At 42.4% G+C, this 18,922-nt stretch overlaps 2 protein-coding genes across 7 annotated transcripts in view; one reads left to right on the top strand and one right to left on the bottom strand.

Moving 5' to 3' along the window:
- Nucleotides 1-7,734, top strand: part of SYN3 (synapsin III) — a 193,278-nt gene extending 185,544 nt beyond the window's left edge. For all 5 annotated transcript variants that reach the window (XM_071422733.1, XM_071422734.1, XM_071422729.1 and 2 more), the window contains 3 exons: nucleotides 526-610; nucleotides 2,064-2,361; nucleotides 3,861-7,734. In XM_071422733.1, coding sequence (XP_071278834.1) covers nucleotides 526-610; nucleotides 2,064-2,361; nucleotides 3,861-3,993 — 516 coding nt within the window. In that variant the 3' untranslated portion in view covers nucleotides 3,994-7,734. The remainder of the gene's footprint in view (nucleotides 1-525; nucleotides 611-2,063; nucleotides 2,362-3,860) is intronic.
- A 1,941-nt stretch (nucleotides 7,735-9,675) lies between these two features.
- Nucleotides 9,676-18,913, bottom strand: FBXO7 (F-box protein 7). 2 transcript variants are annotated; one of them, XM_071422735.1, is made up of 9 exons: nucleotides 18,610-18,913; nucleotides 16,984-17,278; nucleotides 15,797-16,024; nucleotides 14,342-14,483; nucleotides 13,799-13,882; nucleotides 12,600-12,692; nucleotides 11,471-11,647; nucleotides 10,763-10,800; nucleotides 9,676-10,412 (listed from the first exon to the last, which is right to left on the bottom strand). In XM_071422735.1, exons 1-9 carry the CDS (start codon nucleotides 18,729-18,731, stop codon nucleotides 10,008-10,010), a joined length of 1,584 nt encoding a protein of 527 aa, XP_071278836.1. In that variant the 5' UTR covers nucleotides 18,732-18,913; the 3' UTR covers nucleotides 9,676-10,007. The 2 variants fall into 2 exon arrangements, with proteins under 2 accessions (XP_071278836.1, XP_071278837.1); XM_071422736.1 differs by lacking the exon at nucleotides 18,610-18,913 and adding an exon at nucleotides 18,067-18,558.
- Nucleotides 18,914-18,922: the final 9 nt, after the last annotated feature.

The following is an 18,922-nucleotide window of genomic DNA, read 5'->3' as shown; positions in this document are numbered from 1 at the left end:
AGGCTGAAAGGTGAGCATGACTCAAAGGGTCTGGACATAAATATCAAAACAAAATATCTGAAACTGTTGCAAAGATTTTGTGGGGCAGATAATAAGCTTCGTGTTTCAGGGCTGAAGCTGACCCATGCTTATTAGTAATCAAGAGGAGACCCCTCAGGGTACAGAGATGATTACTCCATAGACATTTCCATGGTTCATCCCTCCTTCCTTTGGAACATCTGGTGCTGGCAACTGTCCAAAATAGGAGATGGGACTGAGAGAATCCCTCAGGCCAGATACTTTGGTAATTCCTGATTGCCTAAAAACATTCTAAATTTTCATTTCATTGTTATTCCCTGAGAGCAAACAACTTCTATACTCTTTTTGACTCACCTCTCCATTTTAGTCCCATGAGATTTTACCAGCCAGATGCTGTATGTGTGTGAGTGTATTTAAGGAAGACTTCATGACTCTACAGTTCCTGTATTACCTCAGGGCTTGTCTTTAGGGACTCTGTATTAACTGGACTGGCTTTTTTCCCTCTAGCCTCCACAAGCTCAGCCTGTGTCAATGAAATCTCAGACTGGACCTCCACTTGGACAACTGTCACAACCACGGCCTCCTCCACAAGGTACAGTTCTCTGATTCCCATGTCAGTGGTGACTCTGAGTCATATCAGTTTGCCTTCTAAATAAAAGGTATCAGGATAAAGGTTTTGTTCATTTTCCAATTCACTGCCAAGCAGGCAGCAAATTCAGTGTACTATTAAAGCAAATACTGTCATATTCCACAGAAGCTTAGAAAGTGCGATGAAAATTTGATATAGATCCAGTTGATACCACTGGTAGGACTTGGCTCAGCAAAACAAGGCCACTTGAACTGGCACTGGAGCAGGATTCTGGGCACAGAGTATATTGTGTTTGCACGAAGCTGTGCAGTTACAAGTGTTAAGAATTGATAAGAAGATGCTAGTGTTGTCAGGCTTGGAACAGACATCAACGTTGCAATGCCAGGATCATTGATCCATCTGTCCAGGAGCTCCCATGTCAGCAAGAGCACACCTCCAGCTCCTCCTGACAGCAGAAGCAGTTCTGACTTATGTGGCTTGGTCAGAACAAGAGGTTTGGCTTATTGTCCTGATGTACACTGAGGTGATGAAGCACAGGGCTGCCCCATGGGTAGCCAGATCACACCAACCACTCAATTCACATAACTCATTAGACCCTCATTTTTGCCACCTTCCCTTCCTTTCTCCATTTCAACCTTCTACCAAATTAACATCCTCCTCTAATTATCTTTTCCTCATTGGTCATCGTTTTGCTGCATCCAAAATTGAGCATTTCTATGTAATCTTGGCATTCCATACTATTACTGATATGAGCTGTTGGCCTTGCAGGATACTACTCTCCATCTGTCTCCAGTACTCCCCTTCAATTCTCTGTAAACTTTTATTCACATAACTCCCCTGACCAGCTGTGAAATCCAGCCAGACCTCACAACACTATCTGTAACTTTTGTCAGGTTCTCACAGTATTATCTGTCTTGTCCAGCAATTTTTCATGTCATGTCCAATTGTTTTCCACATCCTCTTCAGTTCTGAGAGCCTGCTGCCAAAGCAACTGAAGGCACTGGGTGACGGTTCTGGAACAGAGGGTAGGAATAGGATGGAATGTCTCACATCAAACTGCTGGGCCCGTGAAGGGACTGCTAACCCAAACCAGCAGGGTCAGCTTACATTACCCAGACAGTTGCTTCTCCAGTGACTCTTCCTTACCCAAGCGGGAAGTGCTCACCAAGGATAAGAAACACCAGATACATGAAGAGTAAGGCAGGTTGAAGTGACTCCCTTTGGGGAGAGCAGAGAAATTTCTTTAGTGCTGAAGAAGGTAGAGAAATGGACAACCCTAGAGAGAAGGAAATCACACCAATTTTAAGCCTGTAAGAGAGTATTTGCCATATTCTTCTCCATTAACTACTCCAAAGAGTCTCTCCTCTTAGCAAAACCCATCCTTCCATAGAGATGTTCCATGCTTGTTGCCCACCACATGCACTTCCTCATGTTTATGTCTACATGTCCCTTTCAGGTGGACCACGCCAGCCACAAGGATCTCAGCCTCCCCGAACAAACGCACCCCCACAGCAGCGGCTGTCTCCTCAAGGACAGCAGCCCCAGAGTCCCCAGTCCACTTCCCCTCAGCAGCAAAGGTCACCTGGATCTCCACAGCAAATCCGATCAGCAACTGGCTCCTCTCCAGTCCAGGCCTCCAAGGCAGGCACGTTCCCTCCACAGCAGCCTCGGCCTCCTGCCCAAGGCCGGGCTCCCAGCCAGCCGAGCCCCACGGAAATGTCCAAGCAGCAAACCACCCCACACCCACACCTGAAGTAAGTCTTTGACAGACTCCTAGTATCTGTAGATATTAGAATAAGGCTGTCCAGAAAGTATCCTGAGATGACGTGGAGAATATATCACCTGTTGTCAAGCAGCAGTCCCCAGGGACAAAGGCCTGCACAACTGTGAGTGACTTCAAAGGTAAATGTGTATCCCTTGGCATAACAGCACACCAGTGACCTGTTGTCAGGAAAACCAGGTTGTATTTGACATCACAAAGATTTCACATTCTTCCTCTTGTTCATGTGCTCAGTGTTCATCATGTGCTCTACCCCGGCCATATCAACAGAGCCACCACCTTCCCAGCAGGGTGTATAATCCTCCCAGGCTGCAAACAGCACAGCATTGGCCAGAAAGCTCACCAGGGGTTATTCCTTCACTATTTCCTAAGTGCAGGAGCCACAAAGATTCTTTTTGCATTTGGTAACAAAAAGGCTGGGAAGACAGGGGGACATGGCCCTATTCATGTATATAAAATTCCAGATGGTGACTGTATGTAGAAGCACTCTTCTGGAGCAGAGCACACTGCTGAACTGTTGTGGATCTTTGGAAGCAGCTTTTGTTGTCACCCTGTGTGGAGAATATCTAGCTGGCGCCATGACAGGAAAACTGACCAAAAAAAGGTCTGACACTGACAAAAAGTTAACACAAGAAAATTGGTATGAACAGGCCAGAATAAAACATAGGCTAGGAATAAGAGGACAATTTCTGAGAAGCAGAGGAGCGATGTTCTAGAACAAGCTTTCAGTGATCATGTTTACACAAGCAAGATAAACTAAAAGAGATGTACTTAAGGATCAAACTGTTGGTTTGCTAAGGATGCAGTCTACACACTATACATATTTCAGATACTTTTTCCAGTCTAGTTTTGTGGATGGATACCTATTACTGATCAGAAGAAACTAAAGCATGGTAGCAGGGAAAACTGGGACATTTACTTCAAAAGCACATCCTGATCTGAACTTGATCACTAGCAGATACACAGCCAGCAGGAGCAGTGTGATCAACCCAAAGACCTGCATTAGAGAGTTAACAGTCAGAGCAGACAGGCTGGGGAGGGCAGGAAACAGCACACATTGCCAGGGATCTGGATACCAACTTACCCAGCCTCTTGGGCTCTCACAGCTGAAAGGCCAAGACCATCATTACTGGTAAGGCTGATGAAAGACAGGTGACCCCCAATATTAATCTCTTCTTCTGTATTAGTAGTGAAATTACTTCAGGGTGTCTCACAACAGCCTCACCAAACAGCAACTGCATACTTCTAGTCGGATGTTTTTATCAACACCTACCAGTTTGGACTGAGCCACTTGCCCATGCCTCATTCTGTCCCACCTCCCCCATTCCTGGATATCTTAGCACATGGATATTTTCCATGCCAACCTATCTTTTTATCCTAGCATTTGTTTTTGTGATGAAACACTAAGCTTGAGTAACCAGCTTTGAATTCCCACCTTCTCCTGCTGAGACTGAACTCTGTTTTCCCTTTCAGCAAATCGCAGTCCCTGACAAACAACTTCAGCATACCTGAGTCATCTCAGCGAGGAAATGCCACTGAAGATGAAGCAAAAGCCGAAACCATCCGCAACCTGAGGAAATCATTTGCTAGCCTGTTTTCTGATTAACAGTCCTGCAGCTGGATCTGTGCTTTTGTCAGCCCTCACTCTACATTATGTCATACCTGATGTCATCCTGGAATACACTCAGTGAACCCAGAGATTTACAACTAACACCTGGGTAAAGGGAATTTAGAGAACTATAGTTGTTCTAATACAAAGAAAATATTCAAATAATGATCTGAAAAGTGACTGTATAAAAGTGTCAGTATTTCATTGGGTTTTGTGCATAATCAGAATAATATCTGTTCAAATGACTGAGTTGTAAAGCAAATTTTACTCTTGCTAACCTCTGTGGAGTCAACACAGTTATGACAGTGCAAACTAGGTTTTATTTTAATTTGTATATAGTCAATACAATTGTTAACTTCCAATTACTGAATTCTTGTTAAGATCAAGCTAAAAAAAATTAGGCTTCTTTCAGAAACACCCATGCAAAGGCAGAGTCAAGAATAAGTATCCATTGACCAACAAAGTGAGCATGCTTGAGCATCCAGTGAACTGTGGAATTTCATTATAGCAACTTCTTAAAAGGTCACTTTTCAGAGCAAAACTACGTTCAAGATAAAGACGGTATCAGGCATCAGTAAGCACCAAAGATCACATAAGCAGGTCAGCCAGATGGTCTGCTACTTTACTCCAGATCATTCTGCTCATAGCAGATAAAACATCTCTGTTTCATGCCTTGCATTTATGTCCCCTGCGTGTGACTCCCGAGGTCTGAGAGAAAAATGCCATGTTCTAACCCTTTCAAAAATAGCCTTAGTTCAAAAATAGCATTAGTTCAAAAATAGCCTAAGAAATGGGCATTCCACACAAAAAAACAACTTCTTCCCCTGCCCCTGAAAACACCAGAGTTCACACTCACAGTTCACACAAACTCCAGACAAAACCCAGCTAAACTCCAAGCACTTTGGTGACTTGGTCACATCTGGCTGTATATGTCCCTTAGGAACATGCTTAATTAATAGCAGATCTGATGAAGTGCACATAGTTGTGTGCTGAGTGTTCCATAATACTGAATGGACAGAGAGATGGAGTGAAATCCTGTCTCCCGCCTTGAATTCCCACTGACTTTGCTGGGGTGAATGCAAAATGAATGCAAGGTGACAAACTTGCAATAGAACTGGAAAATTACATTTCACAAATAAGATGACCTGGGTCCTTCCTGAGACACCAAGCCACAGGAGGGCACATATGGGATTGTCCCAAGCAGTAACAATCAGTATTACTTCTCCCTGACCATTCCCAAGAATTATTCTTCCAGAGAAGACAGAGATGGATCTTTGCTGGTGTGCTTTTCCTCTAATCCTGCAACACTGAAAGAAGCTGTGTGTGTCTGTGCACATACACTGGAACTGGGACATGACAAACCCCACACAACCTGTGTTCATGACTGAAAAAACTCATCCTAGGTAAATCCATGTATTTCTAGCTATTTATACCAGCTGAGATCCTACCCCTTGCACCCTGGGAGGTCTGTTTGGAACACACCTAATGCAGATGCCAGTCCTCATCCCACTTCCTCAACATGCAGCTTTGAGGCCAGACTTGGCTTTGTGCTTCCCTTGGCAACTTCACCATGATGATACTTAAGAATGCCCAGGGATGTCAGTAAGTCAAAAAAATATTTGAGCCAATGGCCCAGATCTTTGCTGTCACTTAAACAGGGAGATCCCCAAAGCAGCAAAAGCAACAGCTGCATTAGCCATCTTGGATCTTATGATTCACTGGTGGGAGTAAAGCCAAACAAGGAAATCCTTCCTGCACAGCACCTGTAATGAACATCTAAATCCAATGAAGTCATCTGGACCTTGTATGACCTACCCCTGAGCAGGCCTTTGCACATATAATGGCAAATAACAGCACAGCTTTTCCAGATTGGAAGTCCCTCAAGAGACTCATCTGGATCAATGATTTATACCTCAAGTTCAGTATTACAGAACCATCTTATTCTCTGATGGTTTGTCTTCTGTTTTGCTTTCCTCATCTCTGTGCTGTCCTTCAGGGTTTGATAAGCAGTTTACCATGTAGCATCATAAATATATGTCATCATCTGAGAAAAAAAAACTCCAGTCCCTGCTGTGTTGTCTCCAGGAGCAATAAAAGAGTGAGAAATGGCCTTAAGCAAGCAGTGTCCCACTGGCAAGAGAAGTAGATTAACAGGCTTCACTTTATGTAGAAGAGGATTTCCTTCTGTAACACTTCCCTCAGCATGGTTTATGCCTTTCCCTTCTGAATGGTCACCAGAGATGCAGAGACAGAAATGAAAGTTTACTGAGAGAACCCTCAATAGCTTTATCCCCTGAAATTCCATGATTCCCTCACCGGTAGACCATATACAAAAAAGGAATGGTGACTAGTATGACATGGTACCATAAATCAACAGCAGTTCATCACTGAAAGTGCAACAGCTGGGTAATTTGCTGAGGCTGCATTTGAACACAGCAGGGCTGTCCTCTGACAGACCACAGGAACAGGACAGCACTGTCAGCCTTCATTCCCAGTAGTGACTCAATCTCTTCATTTGCCTACAGCTCCCAGCTGTCGCCTTTTGAGGGACAAGCAAACAGAATTGCATCTCACTGCCTAGCTTTAAGTTGTAACATCAAGTACAAACAACAGGCACTCTGAGCTTAATTTAGTTAGTCCATGGTTCCTGAAAAAGCACCTTCAGTTCTATTTACAGAAGTGCTTTAAAGCAATGAGTTGATTTCTAAAGTTAGAATGATGAAAATCTGTTGCATCCTATAACTGTTCCAACAGTATACTTCCCATCTACAGCTATGATGCTCACATACTAGATGTGCTAACAGGAGATTCACAAATGCATCATCCCATCTTCAAATTATCACCTTTGATGCTGGCTTTCTACTCCAAAATCCCTACCCTCTAGAAAAAGAGAAGAGGGAATACAAGGGGTATTCTTCTTTTATATGAATGGAAAACAAAGGTACACCCAAGAGGCATTTAGGTACCTAAATATAACAGTAGGGGCAGTAAGAAAACAACAGAAAAACTGGTAAAGAGAAGCTACATTTAAATCACAAGGCACACAAGTCCCACAGCACACCTTGGGATCTTTCTCAAACAGATGTGAACACCGAGAACGTGGTCAAAGCTTCTTTTGTCCTATTTGCTTTAAGTTTCTTCACACGGAAGCCAGGAAACATTAATAGATTTGTGTGTTTAGGTCCAGCCCGAGAAGCAGCTGGGACACAGCTACGACACCCAACCATATCCACCACCTGGAAAATTAGTTTACATTTTGCTGTTTAGCTACAAACTGAAGAACACCTTGACTTTCTTGTCATAGCTAGGTGTGGTATTTCAAGAGGAATGGAACACACATTCCCAGGCAAGCTAAGGTCCAGCAGAACAGCAGTCCTGCTTACAAAATACCACTTGTAAATGCAGTGGTATTTTACAGTCTTCCAATAATCACAAGCAGGTACATAAGACCTTGTGTATGGCTCATAGACCTTGTGTATGGCTCAGCTGCTTCATCTGGTTGGCCTGAAGTTTCATGATTAAGATAAAACAATAAATAGAAAAGCCAAGGATAATAGTTCCTTATTTCCAAGTGACTCAGTAGCAACCTTTACAGTGCTAGATACTGATTAGTACAGGTAAGGAATGGTCATCTTAAGGCATTTCATCTTTTGTGATTTCTCTTTTATCATTTGCAACAGCAAATATACACACTTAACTTAGGAGCTGGGAAATAAAAAAAAAAAAAACAAAAAACAAGCAGGTAGTTTTCAAGTATTTCCTCTGTTTTGTCTTCTAATTTTATACTGTTGGTCCTGAGATACTCACTTTATACTTGATACCCTGTTTTATGAATAACAGGAACTCCTCTTTAAGGAACTTTACAGTTCCAGCTAAGTCAGATTTCTTAATCTTTGGTTCACAACACCTTTACTACAATGTGAGGGACAACAAAAAAAGGGAAGGAGTACCTTCAGGTCACTTAGTGGTGTATGTGTAAAAGGGCTGAGTTCATTACTTCAAAACCAAACATTTCAATGACAAAATCCAGGATAAACTGAACCTCTGGCATCAGCCTGCAGAAGTATGACTTCATGGTTGTCTTCCGCAAAGACGGCCCAATTCCAGAGCAGCACGTGGCTCGCCAGCAGGGCAAACCATGCGACTGTCATCAAGGCATTGGCAATGTGAGCACCACTGGCACCACAAAATTAACTAACACGCATTATGTTGTCACTGTTCCCAAAAATAGCTTGGAAAAAAAGGAAAAAGCTAAGTTATTAATTATTTTATCAGTTAAAGCTCTGTAACCTTATCTGAGTATTATTTATGCATTGCTGAAGCACTGAAGCATTGCTGAAGCATGACAAGGACAAAATTGTGCAAGACCAATACGGTGTAGATTTACCTTTTCCTTTTTATAGTCAGTGGAATATAAAGAATTGCTGCAAACTCTAAGAGATCTGACTATACATTTCACTGGTGAAAATGCTTTTGGAACAAGGCAATTCAACCACAGAAGGAAAAAGTTAAAAGTTAAGGCTAATCTTGGTAGGGAAGGAAAACTATCTCTGCAAAGAAGAAAAGGAAGAAAGAAGCAATACAACTTTTGACAGCAAAATAAAGTATTATATTTTACTTCCACTGGCAAAACTCCCTGACCTTACTAATGTCAGCTGATTTTATACAAAACAAGAAAATGAACCACTGAAATCTCACCTGAAAAAGCACATAAGAATTACTGATTAAATAGCTTGTATTTAACAGGAAATGTCACTCCATTTCCACAGCTGGAATTTCAAAAAAGTTTTAGAAAATAGTATCAGTTGTCACAACAGCCATTAGTACCATTCACATTTATAGAAACACTGAGATCAATCATCTTAAAAAATACATAAGAAATTAAAAGTTCTAGCAAAGTTCAGTCATTCCAGTCTTCCTTTAATTGAGCTCCAGCATCAGTTTGCAGGTCTCATCAGGAAACTTTACCAGTGGTCTTGTTAGCTGCTCATTAGTTAATAAGACAACACTTGAAAGGTGCTCATAACATGCTACAACACTTTTTTTTTTTTTTTTTGGCAAGTTATCATCTGATACTTAAGAAATGGAACTAAATAGAATTTACTAAAGTCAGAATACGTTCTGCTTCTTATAATGTTGTGATCCCATCCCCACTGTAACCAGGTCAGCCTATTTAATTCTTTAAGTATGTCAGATAGGAAGAACAGATGCATTTTCACACCACTTTTAGTCACAGTAGATGCAGTCACGTACTACAGATCCTTATTTGTAAAGTCAAGGACAAAGTCAAAAGTTTTGCTGCTGATTCTTTGTAAAATTGCTCTGCTTCTGCTTAGACTTCTGAGTTGCACTGTGGCATGACTTTACTCAATTGTTTGTAAAATGAATTAATTTGTGTTCTAATATTTCCATTGTAAAGAAAATCCCTTTGCTGTATTCTTTGTGCATTAAGTAACAATACAAAAACGCTTTTTACCTAATAAAATATTAAAGGAAAAAGGAAACAACACCTTTAAAAATTTCCATGAACGCACATCCACCATAACAGCGGCAGTATCCTGTTCTATGCGGTAACTTTTTTGTTAATAAAGATTATTAATTAGCTGAGTAGATTTTAAACAAAACCTTTCATCCTGGCAATGCAGTAAAACTCTTCAAATAAAACAGACAAGTAGAGGGTTTGTATTTAAAGTGCTCTTTATCTGATGCAGTAAGGATTTGGCCGTTATTCTGGTCTCTAAGTAGCACTTCACAGACGATTAAGGGCAAGGAGGGGGGCAGCAGAACAAACTGCTCTAAGTCGTAGCTCTTTGAGGAACAGACCTTAAGTGCCAGGTATTACAGCACTACCAGAGCACAAAACAAACCCAGCCTCTGCAGTTGGGACATCACCATGCACACATGTTCTTGACACAATCTGAAGGCAGATGTTAGTGCCTGGGATTTGCAATCTCCTACAGTTAGAAAGCAAGCTCAGTAACTACAGAACTCCCTGCAGGAAAAAGCAGCAATCAAATGAATGCACGGCGAATGTCCATGGGGCGGCCCCGGCTGGGTCGAGGTGGAAACCTGTCATTGGGACCAACTCGTCCTGGAAGCGTGGGGTTTGCTCCAGGTAGGGAGCCAATGGGGTCAAAATGTGGTCTGAATGGAGGAAACTGACCTGGTGCTTCTCCCTGGCCAGGAATGAGTGAGTTAATTGGGTCTCCAACATATGGAAGTGTTGGTCTCTCATCATATTCTCCCCCAATGATCATTGGGGGATAGATTGGATTTGATGGGAATGGGTTGGGTGGAAAGGGATTAGGATAGAATGGGTTGGGATGAAAGGGGATTGGATGAGGTATAGGGGGCAGAAGCATCATGTGCCTCCATCTCAGAGCTTCCTTCTTCTGCTTCAACTTTTTCTTGTATAGCTGCAGACAAAAAAAAAGCATTTTAAAGCTCTCTAAGTGTTCCAGCTTCAGCAGCTGCATTCAGTTTTACAGCACTTCTCAAAAACGTGCTCCTCACCAGCCTGAAAACTCAGACCAGCAATTCCCCTGCCCACCAAAGACCACGCACAGCACCCCTGAAGATCTCTAAACCTCGTGGAGCATGCACCACAACTTGTTGATGTTCCTTTCCGCTAGTCTGATCAACATGCACACATAGAATACCACACTTCTAAGCTAAACTTTAACTCAAAGTTACTGCCTCCCAAAGTCTATACTTAATTCTCAAACTAAGATTGATCTCAGAGAGATTATATTAAAAAGCCACCTACTTCTTTCCAATCTGTGTCACGAGGTCTTGCAATAGGATCTACAAAGAGAAGCAAAGCATTAGGAAAAGCAACAGATCTTGTGCCACAGATACCTGCAGTTTGTCAGAATGCAAAGAATAATCAAGATATGAAAAACATTTTTGGTCAATACATCTTTTTCTAAAGATATTGTATCTTAAGAAATATAAAGCTCCAGGTCCATTTGATAGGTAATCTACTTGCACACCCATTCCATGTAAAGCATGACCATGAAATGTTATTAAATACAGAAATCCCAGAAACATAATTTCTGCCTTCACCTTCTGACAGCACTTCCCCTGATTACCTTTGTCTCTTAACTCTCTTGTGAGAAATTGAAGCAGGAATATATCTTCCCTCCATTTCCTAATATCTGCAGTAGCCAATACACCAAGGTAGCAAAGGAAACAGATGAAAACAAGGAAAGCCTGCACCACACAATGGGATGAACCATGTGGAGCATCAATAATGGCTCAGAAGATTGCCAACCATTTTCCTTGGTAGAAAACTCTGCATCCCCCTGAATCACACACTGATCAACTGTACTGATTAGTATCACAAACAACTGCATTACTCACAGTGTTTCAATATCATTATTGGTTGCCTGAGGAGCCTCTTATCAAAGCCTGTCAGAACTAACCCCTCTGTTAACATGAGAACATAATGAGAAAAAGATGTGCCTAACATTACCTCGGAAATCCCGCAGATACATAAACCTCCAGAGAAGCTGGTCATTGGAAGCTGTGTAGAGATCACGGCAAACAGCGGAGAGAGAGATGAGGGAACGGACATCCAGAAGCCTGAAAATCCGAAGCTTGAGCTCAAGAGGAAGGACCACTAACCCAAACACATCTGGCAAGTTCAAAGCTACAGAAAGGAGAAAGAAAGTTCAGAAAAAATACAGTAAACTCGACATCTCTTAGGTAATGCTTCTATCTCCAAAGTCCCTAAAAGAAAGAAAGAACATTATAATCTTTCCCTTACATCCTCTCCCTTTGATGCCTGAGTTACACCACTTTTCTGAGCAATTACTGTGATGTGACTCCTTGCAAAACAGATCTCTTGCAACTCTAACTACACTTAAGAGGAGCACAAAATAGGGAAAATGGCACTTTATACTGAGCACTATGCCTAAGAATCATTGCACACCAAATTATGCTTATAGGCTACAGAGCTAAGGAATAAGTAGAGGGACAAAGACCTGCCCAATTTCATGACCCTGCAAAAAAAACAAATATAGAGCACATGCTTCACATAAAATCTTCATGCACTGAAGTCTAGAGGGAATTCCATTGTCTTCAGAATACAAAGCTGAGACCATTTATGGCAGTAAGTATGCAGAGAAAGCCTGGGTTCCTACTGCTTCACAAACACCAGCCTGGGTTACTTCCTACCATCCTCTCCAAGCCCTCAATGACTGTTCCTAGTAAGATCATTCCTGAGGTCAGACTTCCAAACATGATGCTAAATAAATGTTTCTGTTTTGACAAAGAAATAGATCAAAACTACAGAACTACTGCTATAAAATTATTGTGGTAGGATTTGCTCATCATTATGCATGGAAAACAGCCACTCCATTTCCATCTCTGAAGTGAGAGTAGAGCAATCAAAATTAAAACCAGAATTATATTAACATTTTCTGAGTTACAAAGATTAATATGATTTCTTTAGCATGTATATTTTACTTTATTTTTACTGCTTATACGCCTATCACTGAACAGCTGTTTCTAACACTCTTCCTTCAAGGCTTTAGATTGACTCCCTTCCTTCCATCCTCAAAAATTAAGTACCATCTTTAATTGCAAATATTTTCTCTCACCTTGTCGGGCAGCAGCTAGGAGAGAGTAAACCAGCTGGTCTTTAAAGAGACGGGACAATTTCTGAAGGTCTTTGTAAACACCTGCAACCTTCTCTATCAAAGAAGAGAGAGAAAAAGCTTAACTTCAAGAGGTTATAATGCAACAATTATATAAGAATTACAGTTTTCTTATTAGCACAGCTTTTTTCTGCTTGTGATCTTGATAGGAGCAGCTCTGCATCTAGAGTGTAATAATCCTGCAACAAGTCAGTCACTAGAAACCATGACTGGGCTAAGCTTTCCCTTCAGCCTTAGAAGGCACAGTTAAGGGAAAGACTTGAGTTTTCTGGAAACAAACTGATTCTCAAGCTGTCAGAGCTTCCTTTGTCAGACTTCAAAGCTCCTGCCTAACACAGATCTATGTTCTAAGAGCCTGCAACCTTCATTTCTCGGACAGAAGTACTCTTCCATGCTGTTCTCTGAAGAAAGAGGAGCAAGAACACTTTAGTGTTATACTGGACACACTTCAGCACTCAGTTAGTTCTTCTACAACCTTTCAATTAGACTTGTATATCAGGGACTACACAAAACATAGGAAATTGAGTCAGCCTGGACTGCCAGTAAAGCAACTCATATCCTCCAGAGAATATAAGGATGGTCAGGTCTGTGCTCACAAAGACCCACATGGATCTGCCCTTCTCTCCTCCCTCAACTTAGTTTTCACTCTAATTTTGGCACTCTGGAGAAACTATGGTTTCTTTTTGTCAGAAAACATGTGGTCAGCACATGTTTTCTGACAAAAAGAATTTAACAACTACAGTACCACAACAAGAGTGTAGGTACAACCAGCCTCTGAAACTCTGAGCTGCCAGGCAGAAAGGGGATATCACTCAGATCTGCTGTCCCAGAGATTCGCACATATGCCTAAGACCTCATAAATAACAGGCATATGGGCCAAATGATAAACTGAGCTTTACAAGGCTCTTTCCTTACATTGTTAATCCAAGAAATTCAATTTGTTCTAACAACAAAATGTGAGTAAATGGCTACACTCTGAAATCCTTTTACCAAGAAGTTATGACTAACCTAAATGGTAACCACACTTTTATTCTTTTTTGCTATTCTGTACCTATTTGGTGTTCTACTAAAGCAAATTCTTACCCACTGTGTCCCTTCTTTACTTTTCAGTTTACTACTATGAGATCATAGCTCAGGCATACCTGGGTCCTGAAAGCAAACAAAGGATGATGGCAATAGCTGGATTCTCTTAACACTTCTAATCTCTTCGTTGATTTTTAATGTTGCTACAAATAAAAGAAAGAAAGACATTTCAAAATTTAAAACACAGAGAGACAACAAAGACCACTTCATTACTTAAGTAATACATAGTCTGGAAGTTTTAAGTCTTGCAGAAAACATAAAAGAAGCCAAAACATTGTAGCTGAAGCAAATCTACTTCCTTCATGTCTGGCAATGTGTACCAAAGTTCCTACGAAATGAGACAACAAACATATTTCTACAATATTGCAATGAAAAGGCCAGCTGAAACTCCTACGGATTAATCTCTTACAACAAGAGGGAAAAAAACCAGTCAACACAGAGACTGGAAAAGAGTATTCAGCATCAGGAAGTGGCATCCTCTGCACCTCAGCAACCCAAGTAATAAAGGTGCAGTTCAAAACACACAAAAGCACACTTGAGTTTTCCTAAACAATGGTGATACTTAGGAATGTGCATCCAGGATGAAGACTTGACTGACTTACCATTAATAGCAATAAGATCTCCCAGAGGCACACAAGTCAAACCAGCAGAACCTTCTCCACAAAGGGGATGTGTGTACTGTAGCTTATAAACACCATTCCCTCTCCATTTCTCTGGCATGGAGACTGCCTTGGCTTCTATCCCCTACAAATGTAAAGGGGTAACAAACACACTGTCATACTTTTGCAATGTACCAATGCTGAAGGGTGAGAAAAGGATTGGAAGTTAGGAAATGGCAGAATGATGCTTGCAATTCAACTCTTAGATCAGTTCTAATGACTCAGTGATCATGAAAATATATGATTATACACATTTTCCCCAAAACTAACAGCAAATCTAAGTGAAGTTCAGTAATTTTTGTCCTGATAGGAACAGACATTCAGTGAGCACTCACACCTCTTTCTTTGAAACACATACTTCATTCTGTCATCAATTCCAGCATTCTGACAACTCCTGCACATAATTAATTTGCTGCTCAAAAAAAAGCTATTGCACCTTTTCTGTGAACTTACCATATTTGACAGGGCTTTAAGACTGATAGTTTGAAGTGAATTAGAAAACCTGATTCAACTAACAGATTTGCTTTCAATTTCAGTATGAAACAGCTCAGATAGATTATCGGAGTGGGCTATAATATAACCACAAGCACAAGTAGGTTCTTTCTTTCCTCTTAAATCTGCACAGCATTCATCTTCCATACCTCCAAGCCTGCTCACTGCCATAAACTTTATTCACAGTGGCAAATGTATTATTTACATAGTATTTCAAATTATGGTGCTACAATGAACTTAGCAGATTTATTAAATTGGTATTGGTCAACCAGACACCCACATGTGCTTAGTCAGCCTCACTGCAAGAAAAAAGATGAGAATTTAAACACCTTACTGAGACTAGATCTTTTTCTCCATGTTCAGCCATGTATTAGTAAACATAAAATGCAAATGAAAAGGGGAAAAGTGAATCCATACATCGTACAGATGTACTGCCATTGGTGCTTGAGTATGACACCTCTACAGATTAGTACAATCAAAGCCAAACTTGGCACTAAGTTGAATATGGAATTAGAGACACTTTTTTGGCAGACTTAGACCTCATTAAATACCATTTGACAGGATATCATTGAGATGATACTGACACTTAAGGCAGTATTTTGGGGAAGTGCCACAATCTAAGCACATTTTCACACGCTTTATAGTAAAAGGCAGAAGCAGGAGGTTCAGCTGGGTCCCAGTGAGGCTGAGGACCAACAGAAACACAAGGACAGGCCTCTTCTTCTAAAAGCTGCTCCAGTCTTCACCCTGAAAACTTTCTGTGAATTTTGAGAAGCTGATCCTTCAGCAGCCCCTACAGCAAACTGACATATAAAAAGGCAGAAGCAGATCCTCAGATGCAGCTTGTATATTCCACAGCTTCCCCACACTGACCCAGAAACTTCTGTTTCTGCTGCACCTACCTACCTGAGGTACATAGCCTGTCTCCATCATGAGAAGATGAACCAGAACGATCAAGGCATCAGTGGCACTGGTACACTCAGCAGAAAGGTAGAGCACCTCTAAGGAATGGGGTGTTTCACCATCAGCAGCTTCACTGCACAGCATGGGTTCAGAGGGATAGGAACCTGTACTTTCTTCCAGGTCAGGATCTTCTGGGACTAATCTAGAAGGAAATTCTTGGCTGGATCCTGCCTTCAGGGGAAAGCACAGCATATATTTGTTCAGAATATTACACCTCTATATACATCAACATTATACAGCTGCTTATTCCAGCCTGATTTCCCATACAAGTCGTATGGATTCATTATACCTCCATTTTCTAGCATTCCAGATGGAGACTGGGGTCATATATGTAGCCCTTGTGTTTTTTAATCTTTATAATGCAAACCCTTCATGAAAGGGTCTGTCATTTTGTTGCATATACTAACTGAAGGCAAAGTGATCATACTATATTAAACCTTCATCAGAATTTTTGCAACATACATAGGAATAATTTAATCACTACAGTATCAATATTTATTTGAACTTAGCCAATATGCATGGCAAGTAACCCAAATGCCAACTTGGGCTGCCAACAAACAACAGGCCTAAACAGCAGGGGAGGAAAAAAAAAAATCGATCAATGGAGTGCATCTGCTGCCACTTGAGGAACACTGTGGCTTCATTGTAGCTTCCTTTCTTATAAATCATGGCATGTTATTAATTAACTGACAAAACTACACACAGACACATTATTAAATAAAAGAAGAATGAAAACTATAAGCAGATTTACCTAAGGTAAGGGTCAGGAAAGGGGGAAAAGATAAGAGCCTGTCTTCAACACTGCCTGTTGCATCTGCCCCAATCTAAACTCGGTTCCTCAAGAAGACGGCACCGAGGCAGGCAAGAAACATAATCCTTACTTCCTCAAGTGCATGTTCCAGCAAAAACATATACTCCTGTAAACCTGAAACATTCTGGGCTCTCTTCTGTGCCACAGTAATATACAATGAACAGAGACAAATTTCCATTCAAATAACCGAGCATGTATCAGACAAGTATAGGGAACCAAATATTCCCAAGAAATTCACTCCTACATAGTACAGCAACTGACACAACAGGACACCTTCCTTTTTGCCTTGTGCTGTACAGGAAAATTCTCATGGACTTACCCTCTCACCACTCTCTTGAACTTCCACCAGAGCCTTGTCATTGTCAGATTGCTCATTCTGCCCTTCTCTTGCACTGTTGGCCTGACTGTTGTTGGGGGTCAAGGTGGACGGCTCATGACCATTCTGAAGTGGGGCAGGAGTAGCAGGAGGAGGAGGTAGGCTGGGTTGTCCATCTGGCTCTTCTAGTAATAAGCATATCAAATCACCAGAAACAATCCCATATGAAGCTAAGGTCTTCTGATCCTCTGTGAGAGCATCTTTTCTGTTCAATGTTATTGAAAACGTGGTATCAGAACTGCAAAATAATTTTAAAAAGCAGTAAGGAAACATGGTTGGCTGCACCTGGATAGCTACACACTGGACATGGCAATTGGTGCTGTGGTTTAGGTGGCCTCATGGTGATTGGGCAAAGATGGGACTTGGTGATCTTGTCCAACCTTCATGATTCTATGATTCTACAATTAGAAATGCATACTGCATATTACAATAGTATTGTGCCACAGGGCTTAATCCACAATTAATTACCCGTATATAAAAGAAATATGGGTGAGGGGAAAAAGATTATATGAAATTATGAAAAGATTATATGAAATTATTTCCCCCATGTTTCTTGCCAAAGTACATTTTAAGTTGCTGCAGCTGTTTGGTAAATAAAATTTCATTCACAGAAATTGGTCATAAAACAGTTATGAAGGAAAGCAAGTAAGTGTCCTTCAAAAGAGATTTCACAGCTAGGAAAACAAGATCTAAATAAACTACTGCCTCGGATTATTTAAAAATAAATAGTGTTGAAGACTCAGCCAACTTGCTTTCTCACCAAGCTAAATATTAATTTCAATGATCAGCAGGTGTCCTATAGAATACTAGCTGCAAATGAGGATAATAAGATAAGACACTTCAGGCAAAAAAAAAACCCAGAAATGAAACTGGTTAGCAGGGAAGCAGCTACCCAGCAGCAGCTATAAAATACACCCACTGCGGCAAGGCAAGCAGTAACTTCAGATTCCTCCTGCCCACACTGCTGTGTGAATCACCAGTGAAACAGCAGCACGTCGGACCGAATTAAAGGTTTGTGACACAAACCCTTCAGCCAGCATCAGAAAACGCTCCCTTTTTACAGGCAATTCATTTTCCTACGGAGGATACCGTGAGATCTTCACAGACAAAATGTTTATGAAACTTCAACCGAGATTGTCCAGGAAGCCTGAGAGAAGTGTAAAACCGAGACCCTACAGCATTTTGTAACTTCAGCGCCGCGCAGAAATCTCAGTCAGCTCTAACCGCGCTGCAACCCGCACTTTGCAACTGAGCACTGCCGAAGTTTTGCTTTCCCGCTCCGCAGCGCCCAGCCAGGAAGCAGCCCGGGTCCCAGGCCCGGCAGGAGCCCGGGCAGCCGGTGCCGTGGGCCGGGTAAAGCGGCCGGGCCGGGCGCTGTCAATCCCCGGGCCGGGCAGTGCCGCCGCCGCCGCAGCGCCCCACCCGCCCCGCAGGGGGCAGCACCGCGCTCGGGGCCTGGGGCAGATCCCTCTCCCCGCGCCGCGTGGTACGGCCCCGCCGGCCCGGGTCGCGCACGGGTAGCATCGCCTCCCCCCGGCACCCCTCGCGATGGTTCGCTCCGCTCGCTACCTGTACCCCCAGGCGGGCAGCAGGGCCAGGCGCAGCTGCGCGCGCAACTCCCCCAGCGTTGGCTCCGCCCCCTGCACCTCCAGGGCCGCCGTTCGCTTCTGCAGCCGTACGCGGAGCTTCATGGCGACGGCAGCGGGACGGGCGGGGTCTCCGCGCCCACCTCACGCCCCAAGCGGGCCCCGCCGGGCGGCAGCGGCGGGGAAGGTGGCGACGGGGCGCGGGCGCAAGGGCTGCCGGGCCGGGCCGTTGTTTTGGTTGTCGCGGAACCGCCTCAGCCCGGCCCCGGCCCCGCCTCCGGGGCTCGCGGCACGCC

Source organism: Agelaius tricolor, unplaced genomic scaffold (assembly GCF_023055355.1).
Source record: "Agelaius tricolor isolate 1412-34295 unplaced genomic scaffold, bAgeTri1.0.p SCAF_3, whole genome shotgun sequence".
NCBI classification, from domain to species: Eukaryota; Metazoa; Chordata; class Aves; order Passeriformes; family Icteridae; genus Agelaius; species Agelaius tricolor.
This window is presented reverse-complemented; position numbering and strand designations above follow the sequence as displayed.